Below are 27,554 nucleotides of genomic sequence, written 5' to 3' on the forward strand. Positions count from 1 at the left end.
AGGTTGTCCAACAGTGGACCGCCTAGTAATGCCATTTATAGTTTATCTCCCAGAAATGTTGTGTCACAAATGTGTTGCTTGGGAAAGACACTGGAGCCTCACCAGTGATCTGTGGTTGTTGGACGCACATCTATGCAAGACCTCAACATTTATCTGCAGCTGTGTCCAATACAAGTTTCGTATTTATTATGTGATGATGACATACAGTGATAACCATAACAACCGAGAGTATGTTGACAACAACGCTTCCTGCAACTGTGGTTTGGTGGTGTAGAATGCTCTTCCTCTCAAAACTTTCAAAAAGCATAAAATAAATGGCATAAAGAAAAACCTTCAGAAGACACAGCCACCAACAATGTTTTTTTTTAGCATCAAGGGCATTTGCTAATAATACTGCTCGAGGCCCTAACTGCAGCTGAAGCCAGAGAAGAAGAAGACTGTGGTGCCATAGTACCAGTACACACTGTGTGCTATAGGTATATTTGTTCTTTTTAAAAAAAAAAAAAACCCCTGTCTTGCATTGCACTATTTTCTACCATGTAGGTTATGTTTAACTTGACAATACTTTAGCATCCATTTCTTAAAACCCATTCAATGTATGACACTTTCTAGCTGTCATACAGTGCCTTGCAAAAGTATTCCACACCCTTGGCATTTTTCATGTTTTGCTGCCTCAAAACCTGGATTGTTTGGATTTTTGACATTTAATTTACACAACTTTGAAGATTTTTTTTACATGTGATGAACAACAAATAGGACAAAATAAGAAAAAGTAATTGTGCATAACTATTCATCCCCCAAAAGTCAATACTTTGTAGTAAACCTTTTGCAACATCACAGCTACAAGTCGCTCTGGATAATGGTCAGGCTCCTCCTTACATCAGTGATCTGATCCAGCCTTACACCCCAGCTTGGGCTCTGAGGTCTGTGGATCAGAATCTACTGATGGTTCCTCGCACACGGCTCAGGACCAGAGGAGAGAAATCTTTCCAGGATGTTGCTCCTAAGCTTTGGAACAATCTTCCTCTCCCTCTGTGCTTGATGGATCTACTGACTCCTTCAAGAAACATCTTAAGACGTTTTCATTTGTTCAGGCTTTTCCTTGATTTTCTGGAACTCTTGTGTTGTTCTCAGCATTATCTTGACCTTTAAAGTATATATTTTATTGAGTTTGATTGATTAAGTGTTTTGTGACTCTGGTCTGGAAAAGCGCTATATAAATACAAATTACTTACTTACTATGATAGACCTGGGCAAAGTGCGGCCTGGGGGCCACATGTGGCCCTTTGACTGTACTTATGCAGCCCTCGTAATGTCAAACTATGATCATGTACTAATGGTTCTAATGCATTAAAAAGTGTAATTTGTATTTATTATTCATTTACGTTATCACATAAGACTTGTTTACCTTTTCCCTCCTGTTTGTGAGTAATTTTGTGTGTATAAATGAACCCTTCAAAATATTTTTTTTAAGTTAGTTGAAGAAATGTTTTGAAGAAAACTCATATACATTCCAGCTTATTTAGCTTAATAAATGTCACGGCCTAATGATGATATTGTCCTTTTTTTTTAGGGATTTTCATTTTGCTCGACGGACCCTATCAACATTCACAGAATTTAACATGGCCCTTGAAGAATTTTAATTGCCCACCCCTGCTCTATGAGTTTGCCACATCTTACCACTGTGATTTTTGCCATTCCTCCCTGCAAAACTGCTTCAGCTGCTAAAGGCTCGATGGTCTGCGCTTGTCGACAGCAATCTTTAAATCTGACCACAGATTTTCTATTCGATTGAGGTCTGGCCTTTGACGAAGCCATTCCAACTCATTTACATGTTTCCCCCGTAAAACCACTCAAGTGTTTTTTTTACCAGTGTGTTTGGCTTCATTATCCTCCTGGAAGGTGAACCTCTGTCAGAATCTCAAATAATGCAGAGTGCTGTTCCAGGTTGTGCTCAAGAATAGCTCAGTATTTAGCACAATTTGTCTTTCCCACAACTCAGACCAGTTTCCCAGTCCCGCCTGCTGAAAAACATACCCACAGGATGATGCTGCCACCACCATGTTTCACTGGGGATGGTGTTCTTCGGGTGATGTGATGTGTTGACATAGCGTTTTCTTTGTTGACCGTTGTCTCATCAGACCAGAGCAACTTCCGCCATGCATTTTGGGAGTGTCTTCTTGAAAACTCAAACGTTCCATTTTGTTTTTGTTAAAAGTAATTCACTTCTTTTGGCGACTCTGCCATAAAGTCTAACTATATGGAGCGTACAGCTTATTTTCGTCCTATGTGCAGGAGCTCCTCTGCTGTGGAACTCTGCAGCTCCTCCAGTGTTACCTCAGGTCTCTGTGCTGCCTTTCTGAATAATGCCCTTCTTGCCCGGTCATTGAGTTTTGGTAGATGCAGTCTCTTGGCAGGTTTGTTGTTGTGCCATATTCAGGATCATCAAATATTTGCATTTTTTTTTATAACCTGACTTGTACTCCTAAACTACATTGTCCCTCACTTGCTTGGAGAGTTTGTTGGTCTTCAAGGCAGTGTTCAGTTAGTGATGCCTCCTGCTTGGATGTGTATATGTGCTGACAGATCATGTGACATTTAGATTAGATTTGTAGCTTTTGCAAGGCACTGTAGCTCTCCATGAGCTTCACAAAAAATGCATTTCCAGTGTGAATTTCTGGTGTTTCAATCTTATTATACTTTTAATTAGACCTGAAGCACATTGTTAGTTAAAAAGCTTGAATATTATCCTTGACCTATTTTCTATCTCTAGGATTCAATGGCTTTTATTACCATGTAATATCAGGCATATCATTACCACCCTGTTCTGTAATTAAAATGTGCTGGCATAGAGAAGGGAATTTAAGAGTACCCTTGTGAAACATTTTTAAATTCATTCATTGCTTCTTGAAGTAGGGCATAAAATTATGATAAGAAAACATTTGCATTAGCAAGGTCATCTTGCTGTTTAACCATCATTACAATGTTCCTGCTTCTGAGGAACTCTATCTGTAAGGTTAGTATTTTGCCAAATAATGGATTACATTTTTTCAAGATTGACCAAGCAGAGTTGATTATATATAATGTTGATCTATTCTCTTTGACTGGTATACGGTTTATCAAAATCTGACCAGGAATTGTGCTATTGACCAAGAAAGAAAAATGATTAGAATTCATGTTACGAGGAGAGTAGAGTAGAGATGAATGAAGGCTTACTGTGCTTTAACTTGTCCCTCAAGACAGTTTTTGAGACACTTTTTAATTAATCAGCATCTCAAAGTAGTGGGGTACAAGTAAGATTTCAAGGTGCCCATAAAAAAAGGCAGCCAGTGGATGTTGAGAATGAACGCTTTGTGGAAAATGCAGGCAGTGGTGAGCGCTTTGGAATCTGTCCATGGTGCTGAATCGAGGTTTTGGACACAAGGGGGTAGCACACATAACATGCACAGCTCAAATCTGACTAAAGGCTTGGAAAACCTATTATAAGATCTTAAGAGGTTATAATATGTTTAATAGATCAAAACCTCCTATATTTTATAAGAGAGTGTTTATTTAGATCTTTTTTTTATCGCAGCTGTATCCAAAAGATAAACATGGCAATCTAATTAAAAACAAATCCCCCATGGTCTTTAAATCTTATTTTATCACAACTGTACTGATCCCTTAACAATAACCGTGGAAAAAAGATTCCAAATCAATTTTGAGGCTAATAATAAAAATGTACATCAATTCAATTCAATTAAATTCAATTTTATTTAAAGTGTCTTATCATAACAAAGTTATCTCAAGACACTATACAGTTGAAATAAGACTACAGTTGATTAAGGAAAAATAGATCCCAGCAATTCAACAAAGAGCAAGAAACAAAACACTGTACAGTGAGCTGTACAGTGAGCAATGGCAAACGCATACATGAATCAGAAGTTTGAAAAGTTTGTTGTTGGGTGTTCAGGCATTTTTACGCTTCTGGTATATTTGGATCTCTTCTCGGTGCTTAAAACACGTTTTTAAATTAACCGGTTGTTAAAATAAAAAAAATGAATAATATGCATCAGTTAGTCAGTCTACTTCATTTCTATCGCACAGATACGGAGCCCCGTTTGAAATCATACATATGCATATAAAAAAACCTTCAATTTGTAAATCCAATATAGATACTGTACTAATGATAGCGGTCCACAAAAAAGAGCCAACCACAGGTCCTCCAGTCTATTAAGTGGGCGTGACTCGTGTGTTTGGACCAATCAAGAGGCGATGTTCACTTAATCTCGGTTAAATCAAAGTTGTTGTGAAGCGGCGACAGCAGCAGCAGAAGTGTGCGACCAGACCTCGCCGGGTTCTAGCTAGGACCCTCAAATCCACCGGAGCTCATGGCTAAACACACTCGTGCAAGCTGAGCGAGCAGAGGCGAGATGTCAGTCCAATAACTAGCATAGTAGAAGGCTCGGTGTGGACATGTGTCGGCTCTTCAAGGCGCTTTGAAAAAGACATGACGGAGATCAATTTCAGAGAGAATGAAGCGCGGATGATCTACCGTCCGCCCGCCACCAGCCAGCCCGAGTCCAAGGTAAGCTGTGCACGGGTCGTCCGCCAAATTACAAAACACCCGAATTAAACTGACGAATCATTTAAAAAACACTTCGATTTGTCCTGTAAAATAATGAGTGGACGATGGTTTTGTCTGACGCTCCTCGCCTCGGAGTTATTTCTGCAGGTATTACATAACATCAATAATCTTCTTTAACTCCTGTAATCTGTCCTGAGTCAGGTTAAAGATTAGGTGAAGTCGCGTGTGTGTAAATCAAATGTATAAAGTTAAGAAACACACACAGCTCAAATGTGAGGCTTGGAAAAGGTTCACCATTGTTTGCTGATCTATCTTCCCGCATTCATGCTAAAATGCAAATGACGAATTCAAGCCTGGCTCCTTTCCAGCAACAGCCAGCATGTATTGCAGCAACTGGGTCAATTTCCTTTTTCTCAGACTATGTAACGAATACTATACTCCCTTCTGAGCCAATGTTATAGTCATTATGGGGTCATAAGACAGCAGTAGAAGATCATCCTACTTATGTGGGTTTATTGTCACTTGATAGTTTCATAAAGCAAGTTTGCTTTTTAGTTTTGATAACCTTATTCAAAAAGTGATGACTTCAAAAATGATACCACCATTTATAACTTTAAGTGTTCACTTCCGATGTTATGCACTTACAATATGAATGAAAACAATTGATATACACAATTTAAAAAAACGAAATATTTAGAACAGTCAAAAAAGACAAAATGTGATGTCACAACCTGGATCTGTTATTCACTTGTATCCACATATATATATATCTATTTTCTACAAACAGAGTCATAAGCTGTTTTGAGTAAATTACTTTGTTACGGTTTTGCTTTCTTCATATAGTCACATTTCGTCAGTGACTATGCTGCAAATCATATTATGCAGACTTTCCTTGAACACAGGGGCTGTGAAGAAGCCCTGTGGGCAGGTCATATTGTTGTTCATATTTGACTACAGCCAGCACAATGGACGTGAGTACTGCTGGTGCCACATGAATTTATGAGCCAATCAGATAGCAGATGTTTGCTGTGTCTTGCTCAGGGCTGGGTCATAATTTACACAAATGGTCATATAGACACAACGGAACAGGGGCTGTTCATCTTTTGAGCTGCGTCAGCGTTTAGCTGTATATTTGCCAAAGCTGCTAGGATAGTTAAGGTTAGAAACAGACACAAACCACAAGACTAAGGCAGAGAGATTCCATATTTATTTCACCCAAAGTCAGATAATCTTCCAATTTGTCCTTTAATCCTCACAGAGCTGCATAGCATATTTGCCTTTTTCTCATCTCTTCTTCAAGCCTCCTTCATATCTCACTATGACTGTCTCTCCCTCGTCTCTTGACTCTTCCAGCATTTATTACAGTGCAAAGTGGCCCTATGGGCTTTGTGAAGTGCTCCTAATAGAGCCTTTTGACAGTCCAATGGATTGCTTTTCCACCTCTTCCACCTACGGGCGAGATAATACCAGGAAAATACAACACTCATCCACTCTAATTGGTAAAATAACTAAGCAAGTCAGAGGCAATTGACCGACCGAACAGGAAAAAGAGTTAAGACAGACAAGTGTTTGAAGCTGTTTTACATTTGCCCACTTTCAGACTATATTCATATTGCATAATTTTCCTAAATTCAGTGTTGTTACAATAACAGGTTTTAAACGGCCTTAGGTGCTTGTCCAGTGTGAGGAACTAGAGAAGATTCACTTAGGGTGTATCGTTTCCGGTTCACATGTCTGCAAAAAATACAAAATGACCATGCATTATCTTACTAATTTAGTATTTTACTTACTGATATTGTGCAAGTACTTAATATTTAATGATACTTTAAACTGCGTTTCTGAAACTTATCACATGTTACCTGTCCTAATCATCCTCATGTATGTGATTACAAACAAGGTAAGATAGTTGAGTTAACAACAGAACTAATTTTGTCTTAAAATTCTCAATCTAATCCAGTAAAATATTTTTTATGTAGATTACTAGATAAAACATAACACACAAGCAGGAGTGTTTGTTCATGTGTGAGCGTGCTTGCGGGAGATAGTAAATGGTAGAAACTATAATATTAACTAAATGGAAATGGACATTTCTGGACATAAGCTGGACACACAATGTCACCCTGCTTGAATTTGCTTTGACCTCAGCACATGAATAAATGATGAAGTCACTGCATTTCTGTCTGTGCTGACACAGCAGTTCTGAGTTAGAAGTTTACTTTATTTCTTGTACTGAAATATCTCATTGCAGAAAATGTCCTCTGGTATTCACTAGCGCCGCCTCAGTTGTGGAGTTCTTTAAGTTTTATTGATGCATACATTTAAGGGATGGGCGACATGGTCTTTTACTTTTATCTCAATACTTTAATATATCATGATATATGATCATTTTGTAACAGCCACCTAACGGCTTTACAGCTTTAGATCAGATTTTGCTGGAGAATGTATGTACGTATATATATGTTTATTTTTTACTGTGCACTTTTTTTGAGGGTTCAAAGTAAGAATTTCATGGTAGGTAGTACCTATGTTAATAAACGCTTTGAATCTTGAATCTTGAATCAGTGAGGAGTGTAATGGGTTCATAGATGGATTTCACATACATTTCAAGTACAAGTTTTGCCAAGAGGTAGAGTCAAAAGGCAGGTGTAAATTGTTGAGAAACATTTTCTCCTACTGCCATTCTGACCAGTGTTTAGATTTTATGGAGAAAACTATAAAAGGGTTTTCAAAGATATACTTGAATCAGCAAAAACGTTACGAGGTGAAATCTCACCCAAATGAAAAGATGGTGTGTAAATTGAAGACATCATTATATGGGCTTATACAATCTGGTTGAAACAGAAAAATGAATCGGGTTTTAGCCATGAAAACTCACCTCCAGCTACTCAATCATTAATTTATCTAGGCATTCTTCACAGCAGTCTATTTATAGCATGCTTTAGAAAACACTTTCACATGGACTTAAGACAGTGGCCTAGATGTATCCTCTGTCTCGTCGGTGTACAGAAAAATATGGATTCTGTTTTCCACGCATCTTAATCTTTCTTCATGTCTGCCAGCATAGTTGCAGAGTTTCCTGCAAATGATGTGATGTTTGCAAGCCTTGGAAAATGAATCAATGTAGCAGACAAATGGTTGGAAGAGGAGAGGAGAACAAGCAGGGCCTAGATAATTGTAAAAATGACAATTACCCTGTTACTGTACTTAAGTATAGTTTAGTACTTTACTCAATTGTATATTGTGTGTTCTAAATACTGTTACTGTACTAAATATAGTACAATGATTCTTCTTCTCTCTGAATCTGAGGTCTGTGGATCAGAATCTACTTATGGTTCCACGCACACGGCTCAGGACCAGAGGAGAGAAATCTTTTCAGGCTGTTGCTCCTAAGCTTTGGAACGATCTTCCTCTCTCTTTGCGCTTGATGGAGTCTACTGACTCCTTTAAGAAACATCTTAAGACGTTTCTATTTGTTCAGGCTTTTCCTTGAATTTCTCGAACTCGTGTGTTGTTCTCAGTATTATCTTGATCTTTAAAGTATGTACTTTTTTGAGTATTGTTTTTATTGTTTAAGCGCTTTGTGACCCTGGTCTCGAAAAGCGCTATATAAATAAATATTACTTACTTACTTACTTTAACTTCGCCACATTTCTCTGGAGTGTGGCCATGCAGTAGATGATTGTAGGCTTCAAGAGGGCCAAGATAACATATGTCAGAATTCAATATAATTTCTCTAGAAACGACCATCTGAGCGTTGAAAGGTATTACATGCATCAAAGATTATAAACAGAATATGCACAGTGCTCCAGTGACCCCAAGCTCCCAGCATGTTTGCCCTTATTCAAGGATCCATCCACCTCTTCAAGCAACAGACATTCGACACCTCGAGATGGGAAGATGCTCTGCTGTAGTGGATACGTTCCCACCAAAGATTTACCCCCTAATGGTTTCTGGCCCAATCATCTTCATCAACTCCCTGACCCTGGCAGCTGTTCCATCCTACAAGTTCCTGAAGTCCATTATGATAATCCTTTTTCACAATAGCTACATAGTGACAGGGCTAAAGGACTTTCGACCTGTGGCTTTCACACCAATTGTCACCAAGTGCCTTGAAATGATTGTCATAGCACACATTAAAAGCATCATCAATGTGACTGTGGATCCAAATAAGTAGCTAAAAGCCAACCATTGCAAGTGGATGTTGGACTCCTATGGAGTCAGATATCTGCCAGTGACTTGTACGAATGTGTCTTGGTCATTGTACACTCAAAACTTTTCCTTCTGTGCTCAAAATCACTCCTTTGCTCACTCAACGTCTCATACGCATGCACAATCATTATGCTGCTTGCTTCTAGTTACTTATAAGCACCTTCAACTTTGGTTTATTTACAACGCAATTTTACTCACTCAACTTACAAAATAGAGCCACAAAGACAGCCGATAAGTCTTGCTGGAAGTGGTATTACAAGTTAATAAAAAAAAGGCGCATAAACAAACTTTAAAATATAACTTGCCTGAGGCAAATTATTGCTTTGATTGTTCTCTGGCGCACCTTAAATTACCTTACAACAACTTACGGGCAATGCATTTCACAAAGAGGCCTTCAGCTGTGCTCCATCTTAATCAACCTACACCTCAACAATTCTTCTGTGCCTATCAAAAAGCGCTTACCTCAGAGGTACAGAAGTTGTGTAGCCAGAGTAAATGCTCTTACTAAATAAAATAAGAAGTTCAGAGAGCACTATAGCTAAACACAATACCTCTATAATAAAACATTTAATATCGTGGCCAAGAGTGGGGTACGAACTCACATCCTCGCGTGCTTAACCAGTTGAGCTATGTGATGACAACAGATCGTAAAAAATAAATTAATATATAAGAATGGCAACGTCTGGGAAGTGATAAATCGAAAACACAAAGGGGTCAGAGAGTAGTTTCTCTAAGGATAAATTATTTGGTTGATTTAATCAGTAGCCTACATACAATGATATTTCTACTCATACTGCTTGCTGCAGGTCTAACAATATAAGTTCCAGCAAGAACCGCAAGCGTGTATGACACTTAAGCAAGAAGCAGAGTGGTTGAGTGTGCACGTATAAAGCATTGAACGTTATGTTGTGTACAACAACCTAGACACAACCGTACAAGTCAGTGGCAGATATCAAATTCCATATACTTCCTGAGTAACAGACCATGAAGTCAGGATCAACAGCATCACTTCCTCCATCGCAGTCAGCTCATGCTCTACTAAGAACTGTTTGCTAAGCTCCCTGCTTTTCACACTTGCGTGCAATTTACCTCCTCTAAGAGCTTTAGCTGTCCTATTTTGAAGTTTATAGATGGCAAAGTAGTGGTTGGAAGCATCAACAGCAGGGTGTTTGAACATCAGCATTGTAAGGGGTCTCGAGACAATGACTGGTGCATTTTGGAATAAATATCTTGGTGTTCACTTCAACAATTACCTGACATAGTGAACCAACACACCTTCTCTTGGTCACCAGAAGCTCTACTTCCTCTGGAGATTGAGTAGCACGTTCCTGTGAAGCTCTGCGGGGCAGATTATCCTCACCTCCTACATCACTGTGTGGCATGGCAGTTGGGGATACCCATTGTAATTTTGCCTGATCAATAATTGTAATAAAAAAATCCTTTAAACAAACTGAATCTTTAAATCATTCTCTTGGGACATATGAAATGTTCTTGTAGAAAAAACTCAAGCGGGAAATAGTGTTGCTATGCTGTAAAATGATTTTCAATTGTATTTCCTAATGTCCACGACCAATGTTTTTAGACATAGTAAACACACTTGTCTTTCCTCATCTTCCCTCATTGTAATGGTGAACCCAAGCGCTACATACACTTGTCATGATTCCTCGTCTAAGCTTTCAAGAGATATTTCATTTGTCTACTTATCTCATCCTACTTCTTGTTACTGTTAAATATTTTTTTTATTTTCTCCTGAGGGTTTGTTTATTTACGGCGTTGCATACAGTATTGCTGTGTCTCAAATCGCATACTACTCTTAGTATACTAGAAGTTAGTATGCATCAGTTTAGTGTACGTACTAACTACGTATTGCTAGGGCTGAACGATTATTGAAAAAAATATAATTGCGATTATTTACGCGATTCTTTTTTTCAATGTCCTCTTTTTCATGTATTTTTTTAATCGAATACAATTAATGATTAACTTTACATTAAAATGTATTTCTATTTGATTCTCAAGATAAAGTTAAGTCCTTTTTATGATAAAGTCAAATTAAGCAAACCTTAAAATAAAGGGGGAAGGTTTATTTAGTGTCTCTAATTACACTTGTAAACAAACATAAAATTCACTGCAAATACTAAAAACTACTGTAAAAACGTGCCAAACGTGTGATGTAAACATTTATATTCGTGAGTCAATATTAATCATAGGATCATGAAGATTAAAGAAAAGTATAAACACTAGTAAGTCATTCTTTGTTTCTTGTTTGTTCAAGTGCATTTCCTGTCATACACAATAATATATTATCATTTATACAATTTGAATTGTGTGATTGCATAAGGTAACTTTGATGAGCACACACAAATACGCTGGTGGTGCGCACAAACACATGAGCAGCGCGCAAACACAGATAGACATGTCGACAGACACACGTCTCGATTCAAATGTAGGAACCGATGTCAGGTTGTAAAGTTGTTAAACACTGCAGTTTGTTTCTTACTTCTGCTCTTTAGCTTCTCTAGACGTCACTGATCAACGGGTTAAAGCGTCTCTCTCCGCTTGCTGCCCCGCTCACAAGTAATTTTGACAGCTCGAAAATTAAATAAATTATTAACCTGCGATATAACAATCGCATTTTTGAATATCGCGATTATATCGCAAATGCGATTAATCGCCCTAGCCCTAGTTTTTTCTAATCTATTAATAAGGAGCCTATCAGGTATTGTCTTGTCAGATCACATCTACATCTTACTGGTACCGGCTGGCCAAGCAGTTTGCAGCAGTGACTTCTGCCAAGACAAAAACTTGACTTCCACTAAGAAAGGGGACTCATTTATTTTAACAAACACAAATGAAAATGGGCAAGATGAAAATGTCTGGAATGTTTTTGACAGGCCTGGATAGGAGCTGCACAGCCCTCTTACCTGAGTTTGCAAACTGTCACATAGCTTTTACTACTTAAGTAGCAAAGTGTTCAGCAGATTGATGTCCACCTATGTTTTACCTGCAAATTGTTTGGGGTCAGGGCAATGTCAGAACCATTATCATGTACAAGTACCACAATCATGCAATCTTCAGTCCATGCATCAAAGTTGAGTCAGGTGTGTCATTCTTCTGGTTGAGCTCCCAGACATCACATATTAAGTGAATAGTCATACATGGATATGATGATATCCTGCTGTGGAAATGTTTCTCCTGGAATCAGCTGTCATGTTCTTGTTGCTATTTATTTCAAAAGCATCTCTATTGACACCTCCTTACCTCATTAGTTTGCTAAAATTTTGTAGACTAATCATTGCAGCCCTAGTTGAATGAAAAGACATATTAGCAGTTATTATTACTACTCAAACTGTGATGGGAGTTGTCTCAATAACCAAGCCCTTCAAAAACTTCTTAAAGTATCAGTTTGGAAAATAGTTTCCCTTAATAATTGGAGCAAAGCCTAGCACCAATAGGATTATTAAAACTGACGAGTTAAAAATCAAGCAAAGGAATGTCCATTAGTAAATGGGCCAGTTGCCCGAGCTGAAAGGAAGCCATTAAGGAAAGTACAAGCTCAGCTCCCTGCCGAGGTGAACAAAAAGAGCTCAACACCAAGAACTCTTTTCATCACTCAAGCTAATTGGCATCTGAGAATCTGGAGCTTTAGAAAAAGGGAGATCTGCTCAATGATATTGATTTGATTTTGTGCATCAGAGTGCAGCTAATGATTCAGCGACAAGACTTCAAATATGCCTTAAACTCTGTAGAAAATGCTTTCATTTAACACATATAGGGAAACCAACAACTGTGACTGTGTTTGAAGATGCATACAAATATTGTATTCATTTTAATTCATATGTCAATGTCACTTAATTTGTTTATCATTTCTGTATGATCAAGTCACACTCAATTCCCATCTTTTCACAGATAGTCCATAAGAAAATACAGTATGATGGGTAATTTTTGCTTTCATCCCTGACCACTTCCAACACAAAGGTTGGAGGCTTAATGAAACTGATAAAACCTGAATTTATGAATCGCATAAGCTAGTCTGTCCATAAAGAGGAAAGATGACAATGAGGGCCTCAAAGGAAGGAAGATTTTAATCCTATCTGACAGAGCAAGGGCAGCTTAACAGCAGCCCAAATACATACGTTTCATTTAATCATCAGTCAAGTCAAGTTATTTTATTGTCAAATATGCATGTATTAAAACATACAGCATAAGTAAAATTGTGGACCTCTCGGACCCATTATGCAAAACATGAATACGGTTGAAAGGATTAAACAACAGACATTTAAGACTTAAACAGACATTAATTAAGTTTTAATTGTTTTAAGTGTTTAATTGTTAAGACATTTAAGTAAATAAAAAAAAATAAAATAACCAACAAAATGAAATAAATAATCAACAAACTTAAATAATCAACTAATAAACAGAATATAAACAAAAAACAAAGTTAATGCACAGGTAGTGCAAGCAGAGGTGAGATTGAGATTGTGTTGTGAGGTTAGATAGTGTTGTATCAGTGGATCCTAACAAAGATACCTTTTTTCATGCTACAGTAACTGTATTCATTAAATTTACCTTTGGGATTAATAAAGAGAGCATTTGTCTACAAATAACAGCTGGATAACATCAAACGAGCAATGAATGAAAGAAATAATACAAACAAAACATATTGTGAAAATGGATAAGTGGTTTGCCATGCCAGTCACATCAGACTACTAACAATGAAAATATCTTCATACAAGCAAAGAAGTGTTCATAACGTGTTTTTACATACCCAATTATTGATAAAATATTTAAAAAGTGAAAGGAAGACAATGGAAATGGTGGTCAATAACACTGCGACAGCAGGCAGCTGGTTGCCCAGCAGGGAGCACACTAGGTACAGTGCTAATTATAGGAAGTCAGTTACAGAGCCTGGTGGAAAAATACTTTATATGTTGCTTTTCTGATACTTTTCCTATCCTAGAAAAGTTGGTATGACTGTAGCGTAATGTAAAAATATTCATGTATGACTACCCTTTTAGCCTACTTAATGGAGCTTAAAAAAACAACTAAAATTTCACTTGTTTTCTACCCACCCTGTTGACTAAAGGTTGGATATACTTTCAGAGTAATCTGATCTATTTTCTGAGTTAAAGGCATTTATGTAAATCCATTTTGGTTGGTAGAAAATTTAATTTGGAATGGCTTCTCTCTCAAGAATTATATTGAAGAGGAAGTTTTATTTTGCTAATTCTGAGGATAAATCTTAAAACGCATAAAAGACATCACAATAGCACCCTTTAAATGACATGTATTTATAGGTCAGCTAAATTGATCCCCCACTTTGTCTTTCAGCTGCAGCGATTGAAACGCTCTCTGTCCTTCAAGTCAGTCATGCGAAGCAAGAGTGTGGACAACTTTTTCCAACGAAGCAACGGCGACTATCGCACTCCTTCTACCATTATTACTCATCCTCCTCCTTCTTCTCCTCCACCTTTTTCTGATACCTTACTGGGTTATGAGCATTCACCCACCCTCTCCCCATCCATTAGCCCCAACCCGTCATTGTCAGAGTCCTCCCACTCACCATCTATTAGTCCATCTTTTCAATCCAAAGGACAGCAGGAGGCGAAACAGGTTTCAATCAAGACTCACTGCTTTCAAGAGTACGTCTTCCGGAGGGCAACCTGCTGCCAGAGATGCAAACATCACATCCAAGGTAGATCATTGCTCCTGCTCCTTGACACTCTCCGTACATCTCTCCCTCATTTCTGTTCTTCCTCTTGTCATGCATCACAATATTATCATTAACATTAACATGCAGTTTGGAATGTGGCAACAAACCTTTAAATATTAACCAATAGTGAAATATATATATTTTGCAATACATTTTTTCGAAATTAAATTTTGTTTTTGCCGATTCATAAATTTGCAAATCTGTGATTGCTGTGGCATCCCCTGACTGGAACTGGGAAAGGGGTGCATGTTTATTTTTATTTTTTTTACAATGTAAGGCTAATAGTTAAAGTTCAAGCATGGATAGATGTATGAAAGCTGGCTAAGAACTGTGTCCATTGAACAGAGAAGGTTACACTTTGAGGTGAAGCAGATTATAGAGATTAAAGTGGTGCCAAACGACAGATTAATTGGCTACCGATCATAATTGGCTGTTGTAAGAGCGATGTAAAATTTGCGTACTGCAACACATGCAATGAAAAAATGCCTCAAGGAGAAATCTTGCCAAAAGTCTTTAACATGACAAATTTAATTCAACATTTCAACTGCTCTCACTTGGGTGCCCTGGTACGTGCTACCGGATGTAAATTCTGGAGAAACATAGGAATAGATTAATTACTGAAAGATATGATTACATTTTTTTGAATTTTGTTTTAACTTCTGTACCATTTATTCTGTTGACAGCCCTAATAATTTAACTCTGAGTGACTAAGAGTAAGTGAGTGAATTACTGATACCAGGTAAATTAAAGTGTTATTCTGATTTTCTTTTTGCTTCGGTCCTGCTAGGGTTTTTGTGTCATTTCTCTCTAAGAAGCAGGTAAAGCATGTTTTTTGTCAGACTTGGACTCACAACAGGACTCAGACGCAGAAAGACGGTTAAACAGTCTTTTAATAGATTAAAAAAAAGCCAGACAGAAAATCACTCCAATGGAGGAAAGCTCAAAGGCTACAAAACAGCAAACTAAGGGCACTCCAACTGGAGGAAAAAAAACAAGGGCTAAGGTTCCTAACAAAACCAATTCAACAAGAACAAAAACTCTCTTAACGAGGAAAATGGGGCTTACCTTGGTAGGATTTACTTCGCTCACATCGAATGTAGGGTGGACACGGAGGGAATGTGGCAGATGCAGGCGAACCTTCGGCTGGGCCTATGATCTTGGTAATGGGGAATGGACCCACAGACCTCGGCGCCAGCTTCCTCGAAGGTACCCTCAGATGGAGGTTCTTGGTTGAAAGCCAGACTTTCTGGCCTGGTTGGTAGATGGGGGCGGGTTGTCTTCTGTGGTCAGCTGTTCTCTTTACCCGGTCCCCTTGGCGTATGAGGACCATCCGGGCAGCTGCCCACGTGCGTCGGCAGTGGCAGATCATGGCATTAGCGGAGGGCATGGACACTTCTTATTCTTGGTCTGCAAAAACAGGGGGCTCATAGCCATAAACACATTTAAATGGGGAGAACCCTGTGGCTGAGGTGGGCAAAGAATTATGAGCATGCTCTACCTAGACCAGGTTTCTGCTCCATGTTGAGGGATTCTGTGAGACCAAGCACCGGAGCCAATTCCCAATTGTTGGTTGAGGCGTTTAGTCTGGGCATTAGCCTCCGAGTGATATCCGGAGGTCAGGCTGGCCTTCATTTTGATGAGTTGGCAGAACTCCCTTCAGAACAGAGACACGAATTGGGGCCCCCGGTCAGAGACAATGTCTTTGGGAAAACCATGAACTTTAAAAACATGGTTATCATAATTCTGGTCGTTTCTTTGGCTGACAGCAGCTTGGGCAGGGCTATGAACCTGGAGGGGATAGCTAGCGGCTGAAGCAGGCCCATGCATGCCTTGAAGATGTCTTGTTCCGGGCGCAGTCCATTGATGGCCACCAGAAACTTCGGGAGATGGCGATAATGGTCCGGGGCACCCACTAGGTGACGGGCCCTAACCATTTGCCTGCTTAACCTCCTTTTCTATCTGCCAAGTTACCGCTCCAACCACACAGGTACGTGGAAGGATAGGTTCTGGTTCCTTGGCAACAGGCTCGGGATCATAGAGTCGTGAAAGGGCGTCAAGTTTGACATTACGAGACTCGGGCTGTAAGAAAGAGAAAAGGAAGAACGGTTAAAAAACGGTGCCTGAAAACCTAGCTTGAATTGAGAATTGAGTCTTTTAGCTTTACGCATATATTCAAGGTTCTTGTGGTCAGTCCAAACGAAAAACAAGTTTTCCGCCCCTTCTAATCAGTGCCTCCACTCTTCCAACGCCACCTTTACCGCCAGTAGATCCGGTTGGCACCATCATTATTACGCTCCATACGGGACAGCCGCCGTGACAGGAAGGTGCAAGGGTGCATCTTCCCATCCAGGCAGCCTCCGACTCCGAGTTCCAATGGAACTGCGCTTTCGTGGAGGTGTATGCATGGAATGGAGCTGCTGTTGCACTGAAGCCTCTGATGAACCGCCTATTTAAGTTGGCAAACCCAAGGAACTATTGAACCTTTTTGCAGTTATCTGGCCTGGGCCAATCGGCCCCCTTCCAGGGGCTACAATGAAGCCCAGGAAGGAGATGGTATTGGGATGAAACTCACTCTGCTTTCACATAAAGTTTGTTCTCTAACAGTCACTGTAAGACCTGAGTAACATGTTTCCTGTGCGTGACTAAGTCTGGTGACTAGATGAGAATATCGTCTAGGTAGACATACACAAAGTGATCTAGAAAATCTCTAAGAACATCATTGATCATAGCCTAAAAAGCTGCTGGGGCGTTGGTGAGACTGAACGGCATAACAAAGTATTCGCAATGACTGCTCGGTGTGTTAAACCATGTCTTCCATCTTCATCTCCTTCTCTAATTCTTATCTGGTGATAAGTGTTCCGCAGGTCTGGCTTGGTAAAAACTTTAGCCTATTGTAGCTGGTCGGAAACGGAGGTCCCGACTAGGGGTTAACGGTTTTTAATGGTTATGTCATTCAGGGGGCTGTCTATACATGGTCTAAGAGAACTGTATTTTTTCTTCACAAAAACGAAACCTGCTCCAGCTGCTGACGAGGATGGGCGGATAAGAGGTCTCAATGTAGTCTTTCATGGCCTCCCTCTCTGGGCCGGAGACAGAGTAGAGACAACCCTTAGGAATGGGAGAGCCTGGGATTAAGTCTATGGCACAGTCGTAAGGTGTGTGAGGAGGCAAAGACATGAACTGTGTCTCAAATCGTATACTTCTCTTAGTATACTGGAAGTTAGTATGGATCAGGATAGTGTACGTACTAACTAGTACGCAAATTCTCGACAGATAGTATGTCTCAAATTAAACACTGCCGCTACGCACTAACCATAAATGACGCGACTTCTTCTTCTAATACAATTTAATGACGATTGCAACCAGCTGTGGGAAAACTATCCCCAACAACTGCTGGCAGCATGTTTTAAAAGTTTGGAAGAAATAAAGAAAATATGAGAAAAGAAATATTCGTGAGATATTTACGCCGGTATCAGCACCGAAGACGTGTCATCCTTCTACTGTTGGCTGAAAATGCACCTGTAAGTATATGCATATATATATATTTTAACCTGTTAAACTAAATTCTTTGCTTATAACCTGTATGTGATTCAGTTATAATAGACATTCTTTAACCCTCCTGTATCAAGGAAGGAAGGAGGGGAAAGGGGAGGACAGACTAGAGGTAGGGAACTGGTAACTTTAGTACTGCCAAAAGAATGCCAATAGTGGCACTGTACTTTAATGATGCAGACCATCGTCCGGACTTCTGCTTCTCCAGGGCATCTTTCAATGCCCTGATGGTTGCCTTCGGCGAGGTGAGTTACCATGGCTGGGGACCCGTCATCGAGGCCTTGGTTTTTCTTTTCTGGCTAGCCAGCGGGACCTTGTACTGTGTGGTGGGAAGGGCCTTTGGCATGCACCGAGCATCAGTCCACCGTGCCATTCATCAACCCAGCACGAAAGTCTGAAGCACAGCCCCCTCTATTACCAACAGAGGTACCCTCCACCAAGGTACTGCATCGTTGGTGATGGTGGCTACCCCTGCCTACGTCAGCCCATCGCCCTCTTGATGCAATACCGCCAGACTCTTTACAACCGTCTTCAGGCCCGCTACAATGCCCACGTGTCCAAAGCCAGATGTGTTGTGGAGAGAGCCTTTGGCATCCTAAAGACAAGGTGGAGGTCTATCTTTATGTAAGCCTTGGAGGTGGACGTCCGTTATGTCCCGGAGGTGGTCGCCTGCTGCATCATACTGCACAACATCTGCCTCAGAAACGGTGATGAGTTTGAGCCAGATGAGGCTAGTGTGGAGGGAGCAACAAGAGACCACCACCACCACCAGCAGCAGCAGCCCCAGTGGAGCAGAAGTCCGGCACAGGATGGCAATGTTGTGTTGCGCTCCTGAGCACGACTACAAATAATAAAATCATGTACATAGCAATCACGACTCCTTATTAAATGTGTCCTTACACTAGCTTAAATTAACTTTACTAATTTATTTATTTTTTTCAACCGATGACAAATATCAAGGAGCTTCTCCCTGGCAGCAGTCTCCTTGTCTCTCCTCTCAGCCCTCATTTACCTCATGATCCGCTCCTCTCTCCCTCATCATCCGCTCCTCTCTCCATGGTCTCCCTATACCTCCTCTCCTCTCTCTCCACGCTCTCCTCTTTCTCCAAATCCTTGTTTATCCTCATCATTGCTCTCTCGGTTTCAGCTCTGGCGTTGGCCTGCTGGAGCTCACAAAACTTGTCACCCATTTGTTGAAGTTCATTCGGCGCATTCACAATGGATGCGCTTTGTGGTGGGGTCTGCACGGAGGGGGGGGTTTAACCATAACCCCATTCTGGGAGGATGAGGTGATGAGGTGTTATTGAAGGCTCATCCATCAAGTACCACTTTCAGGATGCGGCAGTGACCTCACCCCCCTCTGTGCTGACTCCAGTTGAGGGGCACTTCAGCTTCTGTGAAGGAAAGAGTTGGAGGGGATGATATTTTACAACTCTATCCTTTTTGTCATATAAAGACATTTATTCTCTCTTTGCATTTACAGGTATATGTTTCTGGGATCTGAGTAATGTGTATGCCAGCAGGAAATCTCAGCTTGACAATTATTACTTGAAAATTAGGTTTTAAATGTTTCCTCCAACAATGTTATGCCCTCTGTAGTTTGAAAATACCAGTAGTAATATTGAAATAACGATGCAATTAATTATGGAGCCCAAAAATGCTAATGTTGCTCTTTGCACATTCCTAAAAAGTATTCAGTGTTTCTCCTTTGTTTTTATTATTCAGCCACAGTGTTGTTATGCTTAACACATTAAACTTTAGTGATGGCGGTAATGAAAACCTACCTTGTACGCCTGCTTAAGGTTTTCCCACTTAATTTTAACGAAGGCTGGGGTCACCTTCCCCCCAGCATTAATGAACATCCTGATTGAAATACAAGTGGACACAACCATACTTAAAATAAATTAAATACAATAATATCTATACTGGAACAGTAAAAACAATATTGTTTATATATGGTGTGCTGATACGCTAGCTTCAGCATTTTTGCTGTGAACACATCTTAAACCACAATATTGTACAGTACAGACAACAACTTATCACACACAAGCACCAAACGTTATGTACACACATTCGTCCAAAATACACATAAACATACGTTACTGATGCTTTCTACACAACAACACAAAAAAAAACAAAAATATGACATGAAAAACTTACAGTATAAAGATTTAAAAAATTAACCGTCGCTCTCAACTATTTTTTGGCAGGCTGGCACAGAGTCTGTGGTCTCTCTGTCCATACTAACTGGGTTAAATGTTCTCATGAGAGCAACCTTAAAGTCTGAGAATGAGCTGCATAGTGGAGACCCTCAAGCCCACTCTCCTGTGGCCCATGCTTTCGTTCTTCCTGTCGGATAGGAAATTATAGGTGCAATCTTTGATCGGTCAATAGTGAATGCATAGGGGGAAGGTTCAAAGTGTATGGACCAGTCTATGAGGAAGGCCTTGCATTGTCCTGGTTCCCCCCCGAGAAACGCTAGGGTGACGCAAGCTTGATCCCCGTACCAGTGTTCGGAAATACCTGAGCTAGGGCCGCCGTGACTGCTGGAGGTTCAGGTGCTGCAGGTGGACTGGTGGTCCGCCGTAGATGTTGGACGAGGTCTCAGACTTGGGAGGATAGTTGGCCTTACACAGAAGCCATTGCCGCCTGCAACTCCCCCTGATGAGAGAGACAGGCATCCTGGGCGTGAAGCACTGCCGTCAACTGGTCAGTCTCTGCTGTCCATACTGGCCAGAGTGTAGTGTCAGACTTGGACTCACAACAGGACTCAGGCGCAGAGAAGGACGTTTAAACAGTCTTTTAATAGATTGAAAGCCAGACAGATAATCACTCCAATGGAGGAAAGCTCAAAGGCTACAAAACAGCAAACTAAGGGTGCTCCAACTGGAGGAAAAATACAAGGGCTACAATTTCTAACAAAACAAATTCAACAAGAACAAACCTTGAAGACATTGGAGGTTTGTTAGTGCCTCGGGCCTGTAGTAAACAATTTCCCGAAGGAGACCTCCTGAGGGTTCAATAAAGTTCTACCTACCTAGTTATTCAGTTATTTTATACTTGGTATAGGACAGGAACGATTTGAAGCAGGCTGCGACATGACAGGACTCCAAGGATGAATTTGATTTTCCACACATGCAGAAATAGAATTTGTTATACGGTTTTGTTCATTCTGCATTTAAATTTTTTTTTTCTTTTATAGGGAACTCAAAGCAAGGCCTGCGCTGCAAAGCATGTAAACTGGCAGCCCATCTCTGGTGTTCCTCCGAACTTTCGCTGCAGCCTTGCAATGGCAAGGTAACCATTATTTTTCCTACTTTATGTATTCAAGTTTATTGTCCTTTTTCTGTATATATGCTCTGTTTTACAAGCAGTTCTCTGTAGGCTAAAACAGGAAAGTAAAAAGTCAGCAGAATTCAAGGATAAGGTGACCTTTGCAATGTATTTGTCCTTAAAGCTTCGGTTTCCTCTAAAAGAATAATGGGCTTTTCATACCAGAGGACACGATCTATACATTTAAGGTAGAAAAGTCTTGGCTCCTAAAAGTAGACAGATGATCAAGAGGGAAGCAAATTACTTCTAGCATAGCAGTCATACAGTAACATTTGCTAAGTGAAACCATTTGTTTTAACCTTCTTCACATGTGCTGCACTGCACAAATAAAACTCCCATTTCTGGTCAGTGTGCCTTACTTATGTTTTTCTGGCTTTACTAAATAGCAAAATCGACATATTTTCATTAAGGGTGAACGATTATTGTCCTTGGGATCTAATATTTTTACTTTTTTTTTTTTTAAAGGCATGTCAATTTTTCCTTTGGTCAACTAAATGTTCTCCTCTGTTCTGAATTTTCATCCTTTGACCCATCAGCTCAGATTTAGCTCCCCAAACAAAAAATGCAAATAAATTAGATTTTAAAAACATCATGTGGACAAACTGTGCCTTCTGTAAAATGATGAATAAATACATATAATATAAACACTAAGTTTAATAGTTTTGTTGTGTTTCTTTCGATCATTTTCATCGTAGATTTCGTCAAAGCTTGACAGTTCATCAAACAAGATGCATTCAGGACTGATTGAAGTATCACATCACATGTTCTGTGTCCAGCCCTGTCTGTTGAAACAGGATGATCTTCGCTACGGAACTAGATATTGGGCCAACTATTCGTGACTCACACCAGCATTAAAACATCCTCCACCTTGAGGCATATATGCATAGGCCAAGGATTGAACTCTAGCGCTCTCCAAAGTTCTGATTACGGAGCTTGATCTCCTTACACCACACCCTGGAGTAACCAGGGCGTCAGCGGACCACCCAGAATCCAGAGCAATGTCTGTTTAGAACTAGGGAATGTGCCATTGGTCATTGACCATCAGCTGCAATAGGTCTGGGAACCATGTTGCTGCAGTGCATGAAGAAACCTGGATGAAGCGTGGTTTCCACTCCCAAGGGAGAATTGACAAGCTGGCGCTATGGAAACTGAAATTTTCCTTGCTGGCAAACAACAGCAAGTGACAGGAGGTTGTCCTTGTTGGTTTTCAGTAGAATTTAGAATACAACTTAAGCCAGCACCTCCGTAGAAGGTTGCTGGATCCAGGTTCTCCTAAACCTTGCCTCGATACAGCCAGGATCATCTCCATGACCCTGTCTGGACTTCTGCCCCTGCTCTGTTAAAAGGCTTTTCATCACCACAGTTGCCAAATACTTGCTCATTGTGATTCGTTGGGACCTGCTTTCTTCCACTCTTATGAGGTGCTACATAAACTGCATAATTTCTTCAGGCAGCTTTTGTCTTAAAATGTCTTTGAATAAGATTTTTTTTCTGAACTTGTTTGGTTAATGTGAATCAAATTAAGTCTAATCAGACTGAAACAAGACTTTAGTACTTGCTTAGATTTATCTTTTTGCAGTCTAAGTGTTGAGCGGCAATGATTGATTCGTGTGGCTTCACAATATTTATAACCAAGCTCAGAAGATAGAAAAAAGACAGACTCAAGAGGAGGTGCTATATTTAGAAACAATGTTTATTTTGGGGAACATAAAATGTTTCACTATTGCCTCTCTGTCATAAACAGGACTTTGTAGTGTGACTGTATCTGATGAGTCATTTAGTAAAAAAAATAGCTGTGCCACTCAAAAAAGATCACAGTTTTACAGTAGTACCGACATACTGCTGTGATGGTTATGTATGGATGTTGCAAAAGAACATTATTAAATAACCCTGTGTGAAGAAAATAAAAAAGGAATCATGATTAAAGTGTCACACTTTAATTTTTGACATGTACATTATATCTTGAATTCCATACATGCATATATACATGTATATAAATAAAACCAAGAATATAGCACAGACCTGGGCAAAGTGCCATGCACACATGCGGCCCTTTGACTTTATTTATGTGGCCCTCGTAAAGTCAAAGTATGATCATGTATAAATGGTTCTAATGCATTAACAAATGTTTTTTGTATTTATTAGTAATTTACATTTTCACATAACACTTCCCTCCTTTTTGTGTGTAATTTTTTGTGTATATATTAATCCCTCAAAACTTTTTTTTTAAGTTAATTGAAAAAATGTTTTGAAAAAAACTCATCTACACAAGAATAAAATTGCAGCTTATTTAGCTTAATAAATGTCGTGGCCTAATGAGGCATGTCCCTTTTTTGGGGGGATTTTTTCATCTATCTTTTTGCTTGACAGCCCCTTATAACATTCACAGAATTGAATGTGGCCCTTAAAGAATTTTAATTGCAGAATGCTGTTCCTGAAGTAGTTTACTTGCAATGCAGTGAGATATACAAGAGAAGCCTTCATGCCATCTTCACAGATTTTGTTTTACAACTGCCTTTTCTGCCATGATGTTTATTTTTCAAACCCTACATTTCTTGCCTGTGTCACTCAGGCTGGAGCTTTCAAGAGAAACTTCAGCTCTCCTCTTCTCACCATTGATCCTTTGAGTGTGGTCCAAGAGGCTCCGCTCCAGGGTGAGTGATAGAACTGCTGGTTCATATATCACTTCATCCTCAGCATGTTGAATCACTAAGTCTGTGACCTTTTCCTTGATGTGTGTGTGTTGGTTTAGTGATAAAACGTTATTGTTCCTGTATGTCCCCAGAAGCAGGAAACGGCTTGATGGACCCCATATATGAAGCACTGCGCTATGGGACGTCATTGGCTCAGATGAGTCGCACTTTCGACAGTATTTCAGAGTCCTGTCATGAGGTATTAAACCAATGACCACTTTTAATCGCAGCAGTCCTTATGATGTTTAGTTGTTTTTTCAGTTGTTTTTGCATTTTAAAGTTGCTTCCATGTTGCAGGCTGAAGATGTTAAAGATAAGGTGGAGAAACAGCCCATTGCTGAAGAGGATCACATTCCTGGAAGTGAGTCACTGTCATTACAGTTTTAATATAAAGCATGGTGGTAAAGATTCAATTACTAAATACGCAGAAAGTCAGGACATCACATGATTACACGATTATAGACCAGAGCAAAGAAGAAGTGGAGCCTCCATGAGTAAGGTTCTAAGATAATTTCCCATGTTATGTATCATAGTTTCACCTCCTGCATTTACCAGCAGATTCATGTAAAAATTAAGGATGACATATGCTGTGATAGCTACACTGTATTCATTGTCACACCATTATGTCCAGTACATGTAAATGAGATAAAAATGAGTGGACAGGCGGACGGAAGTTCAAAGTGACTAAACTCATGCATATACAGCTCTTTCCACTCTTTTGCACACACTTCTCTATACTTTTTTATAAATGGTTTTTACTGACATTGTCTCTTCCTGCATGTCTCCAGTGCTCACCCCTCCTGAAAGTGAGAAGGCGGATTCAGAAGAGAGGGACAGTCTGAAGGTATGTGCTCAACATTTCCCTCATTCTAATGCTCTTGTTTGAATGTATTCTCTTTTGTTAGACTTAAATATCGATTCATATTTATTTATTTTAATCATAATTTAGATGTATAATAACTATTTTTCAGACTCAAAAGCGCGCAGAGGTCCACTCACTGCACACCTACGTAGCTCTCTACAAGTTCCTGCCTCAGGAGAAGAATGACTTAGCCCTGCAGTAAGTGTCACCTTTTCCTTTTTTTCTAATTTCCCTGTGGTTGTTCAAGAGGCTGGAGTTTGCACTTGATCAAACATTTAGAGAGACTTGTGCCATCTGCTTCCTCTATAGAGCAAGTGTTGAGGGCTGCAGCATTCTGGTTTGAAGGGTGTTAGGAGAGATCAGGAAGGACACACAGCTGCTATGGCAGTGAGGGGAAAAAAGGGACTTTGTAGGACAGTAGTGAGAATCAGGTGACAAGAACCAATGCTTCATGCACAGATTAGGTTCCATTACAGTGCAGAGAGTGACCAACATAGTATCTTTGTAGAGGAAACAATGTCAGGAAATTTAAAGTACTGATCAATAGCCGTCAAGACAGGAGCTGGAGCCAAGTCAATTAAAGCTGAGTACACAGTTTCTGCACAAATACGGCGATATTGTTTTATGTATATTTACAATACAAGAAATAACTTACTTTTGTGTGTTCAGGCCTGGTGACCGCATCCAAGTGACAGATGATGCCAATGAGGACTGGTGGAAGGTAACCTTCATTACATTCAATGCAGTTTTATTTAATTTAAAGTAGCCAAAGATCGATGTTCACTCTGAAAACTAAGATCACTGTTGACTACACATTTCTTGCATCTTTTTATATCAGTATATATAATACATAAATAAATCCTGTTATTAAAGCCTTGTGTATCATAAAATAATTATGAATTAAAAAAATGTTAACTTGTATTTATTTGAATCCGTATATCTATCTAAATGTTTTTCATTTGTACACTTTCATTATGTTTGAAGGGGAAAAGCAAGGACAAGGTGGGCTTCTTTCCCGCCAACTTTGTGCAGCGTGTGCGTCCTGGTGAGCGAGTGTGGAAGGTCGACGCTGGTTTTCACGGCAATCGAGACAAAGGCCAGATGACTGTGAAGGAAGCTCAGGTGAGAATGTGAACTGGACACATAAGAATCAACTGAGTAAGTTTAAATTCCCTCTTCCTGCAGATCTGTGTGGGAAAGAGTGAGGAGACAGACGGCTTCCTCCGGCTCAGCAGCGGGAAGAGGCGAGGCCTTGTTCCAGTGAAGTATCTGCTGGAGATATGACACCAACAGCTTCTGTTCTGAAGATCGTTGAACCCTCTTGCTCATCAGCGGCCTCTGGCGGCAGTGGATGGTCAAGTCGAGCGGTGGTCGACTGACATGCAGATGGTGAGAAGCACTTGGCAAGCACAGAGCTGGTGTTAAAAGCAGGACTTTGTGAATATCCACAAATGTATTGACTTGTGGCTTCCTCACCTGGCTGCTGACAAGTGTGAGGACCTGGAGACTCATGTGGATTCACACAAGGTTATAGTTTATCCTGAAAACTTTTTTAATTCTCCTAATTTACACTTTCTTACCGCTTCTCACATGTCTGATGCTGCGACGCAATGTGTGTGTGCGTGCACAGCTACGGTGTATTTGTATTCTTCATATAAGTTTGACATTCATCCTATGGACTCACTCTTTATCCTGACTCATGTCATATCTTACTCTAATTTTTACCACTCACCCTCGCAAGCTTCCTATCTTAAGTCCCTGGGAGTGTGTTATTCTAAAACACTTATCAGTGTCTTTTACACCTACATACAAGCATGCAAAGTATTATTATTTAATAATCTAAATATTAATGGTGGACTTTTGGTTAGAGCCTCACAATAAGAAGGTTGCAGGTACAATTTCAGTCAAGGTAACACTTGCAATTTTGGCTTGTTTGTGTGTTCTTGATTGATTACACTAAATTGGTAATGCGTGTGTGTGTGTTTGCATCTTCCAACAGGTTGACGACCGGTTCATGTAGCAGATAAAGTTATTGAATGAATGTAACAATCTTAATTTTAAAATGTATTCTAGATTAATAAAAGTTTTAAATAGCAAAAGAAATGAACAAGTTATAACTGAATTTAGTTTACCTCCTACATAGTCTTTACATATAATCCAATATTATGACTTGTTCACTCTCACAATGTATCATCTCCAACACATGTTTCCACTCTGCAGTGCTGTAGTCAGGGAGACCCCCTGGAAACCTTCACCTCAAATGCGCAGCAACGACCCCTCACTGTCCATGACTTATACTAAAATACCTTTTCTCACCTTCATTGTAGCAATACCTGTACATAGAATCTGCAATAATAATAATAAATACAGTATCAAACTGAAATAGAAATTGACAATAAAAGGGCATTTATTTAAGAGTTCTGATATGTATGCAACTATGTACATGAAAACACTATGCAGGATTAATCTTTACCATCAATCTGAAGTCTGCCGACACAAACATGCAGGACTGGCTCAGGATCACTTTGATTCAGGTGACATCACTGTATTGACATCACACCTGCTTGCTGCTCTTCTGCACATCGGGCGACTGTCTCAGTCGTTTGTTTCAATAAAGTTTCACATCTT

General features: G+C 39.8%; 1 protein-coding gene across 1 annotated transcript; it reads left to right on the top strand.

Moving 5' to 3' along the window:
• Positions 1 to 4,322: 4,322 nt before the first annotated feature.
• LOC148078816 (SH3 and cysteine-rich domain-containing protein 2-like) lies at positions 4,323 to 27,554 on the top strand. The gene is made up of 11 exons (XM_087793520.1): positions 4,323 to 4,567; positions 14,105 to 14,468; positions 21,241 to 21,335; positions 23,944 to 24,025; positions 24,157 to 24,263; positions 24,362 to 24,425; positions 24,853 to 24,908; positions 25,036 to 25,124; positions 25,596 to 25,647; positions 25,911 to 26,048; positions 26,112 to 27,554. Exons 1-11 carry the CDS (start codon positions 4,490 to 4,492, stop codon positions 26,208 to 26,210), a joined length of 1,224 nt encoding a protein of 407 aa, XP_087649646.1. The 5' UTR covers positions 4,323 to 4,489; the 3' UTR covers positions 26,211 to 27,554.

This window comes from Callionymus lyra, chromosome 6 (genome assembly GCF_982586985.1).
Source record: "Callionymus lyra chromosome 6, fCalLyr1.hap1.1, whole genome shotgun sequence".
Lineage (NCBI taxonomy): Eukaryota > Metazoa > Chordata > Actinopteri > Syngnathiformes > Callionymidae > Callionymus > Callionymus lyra.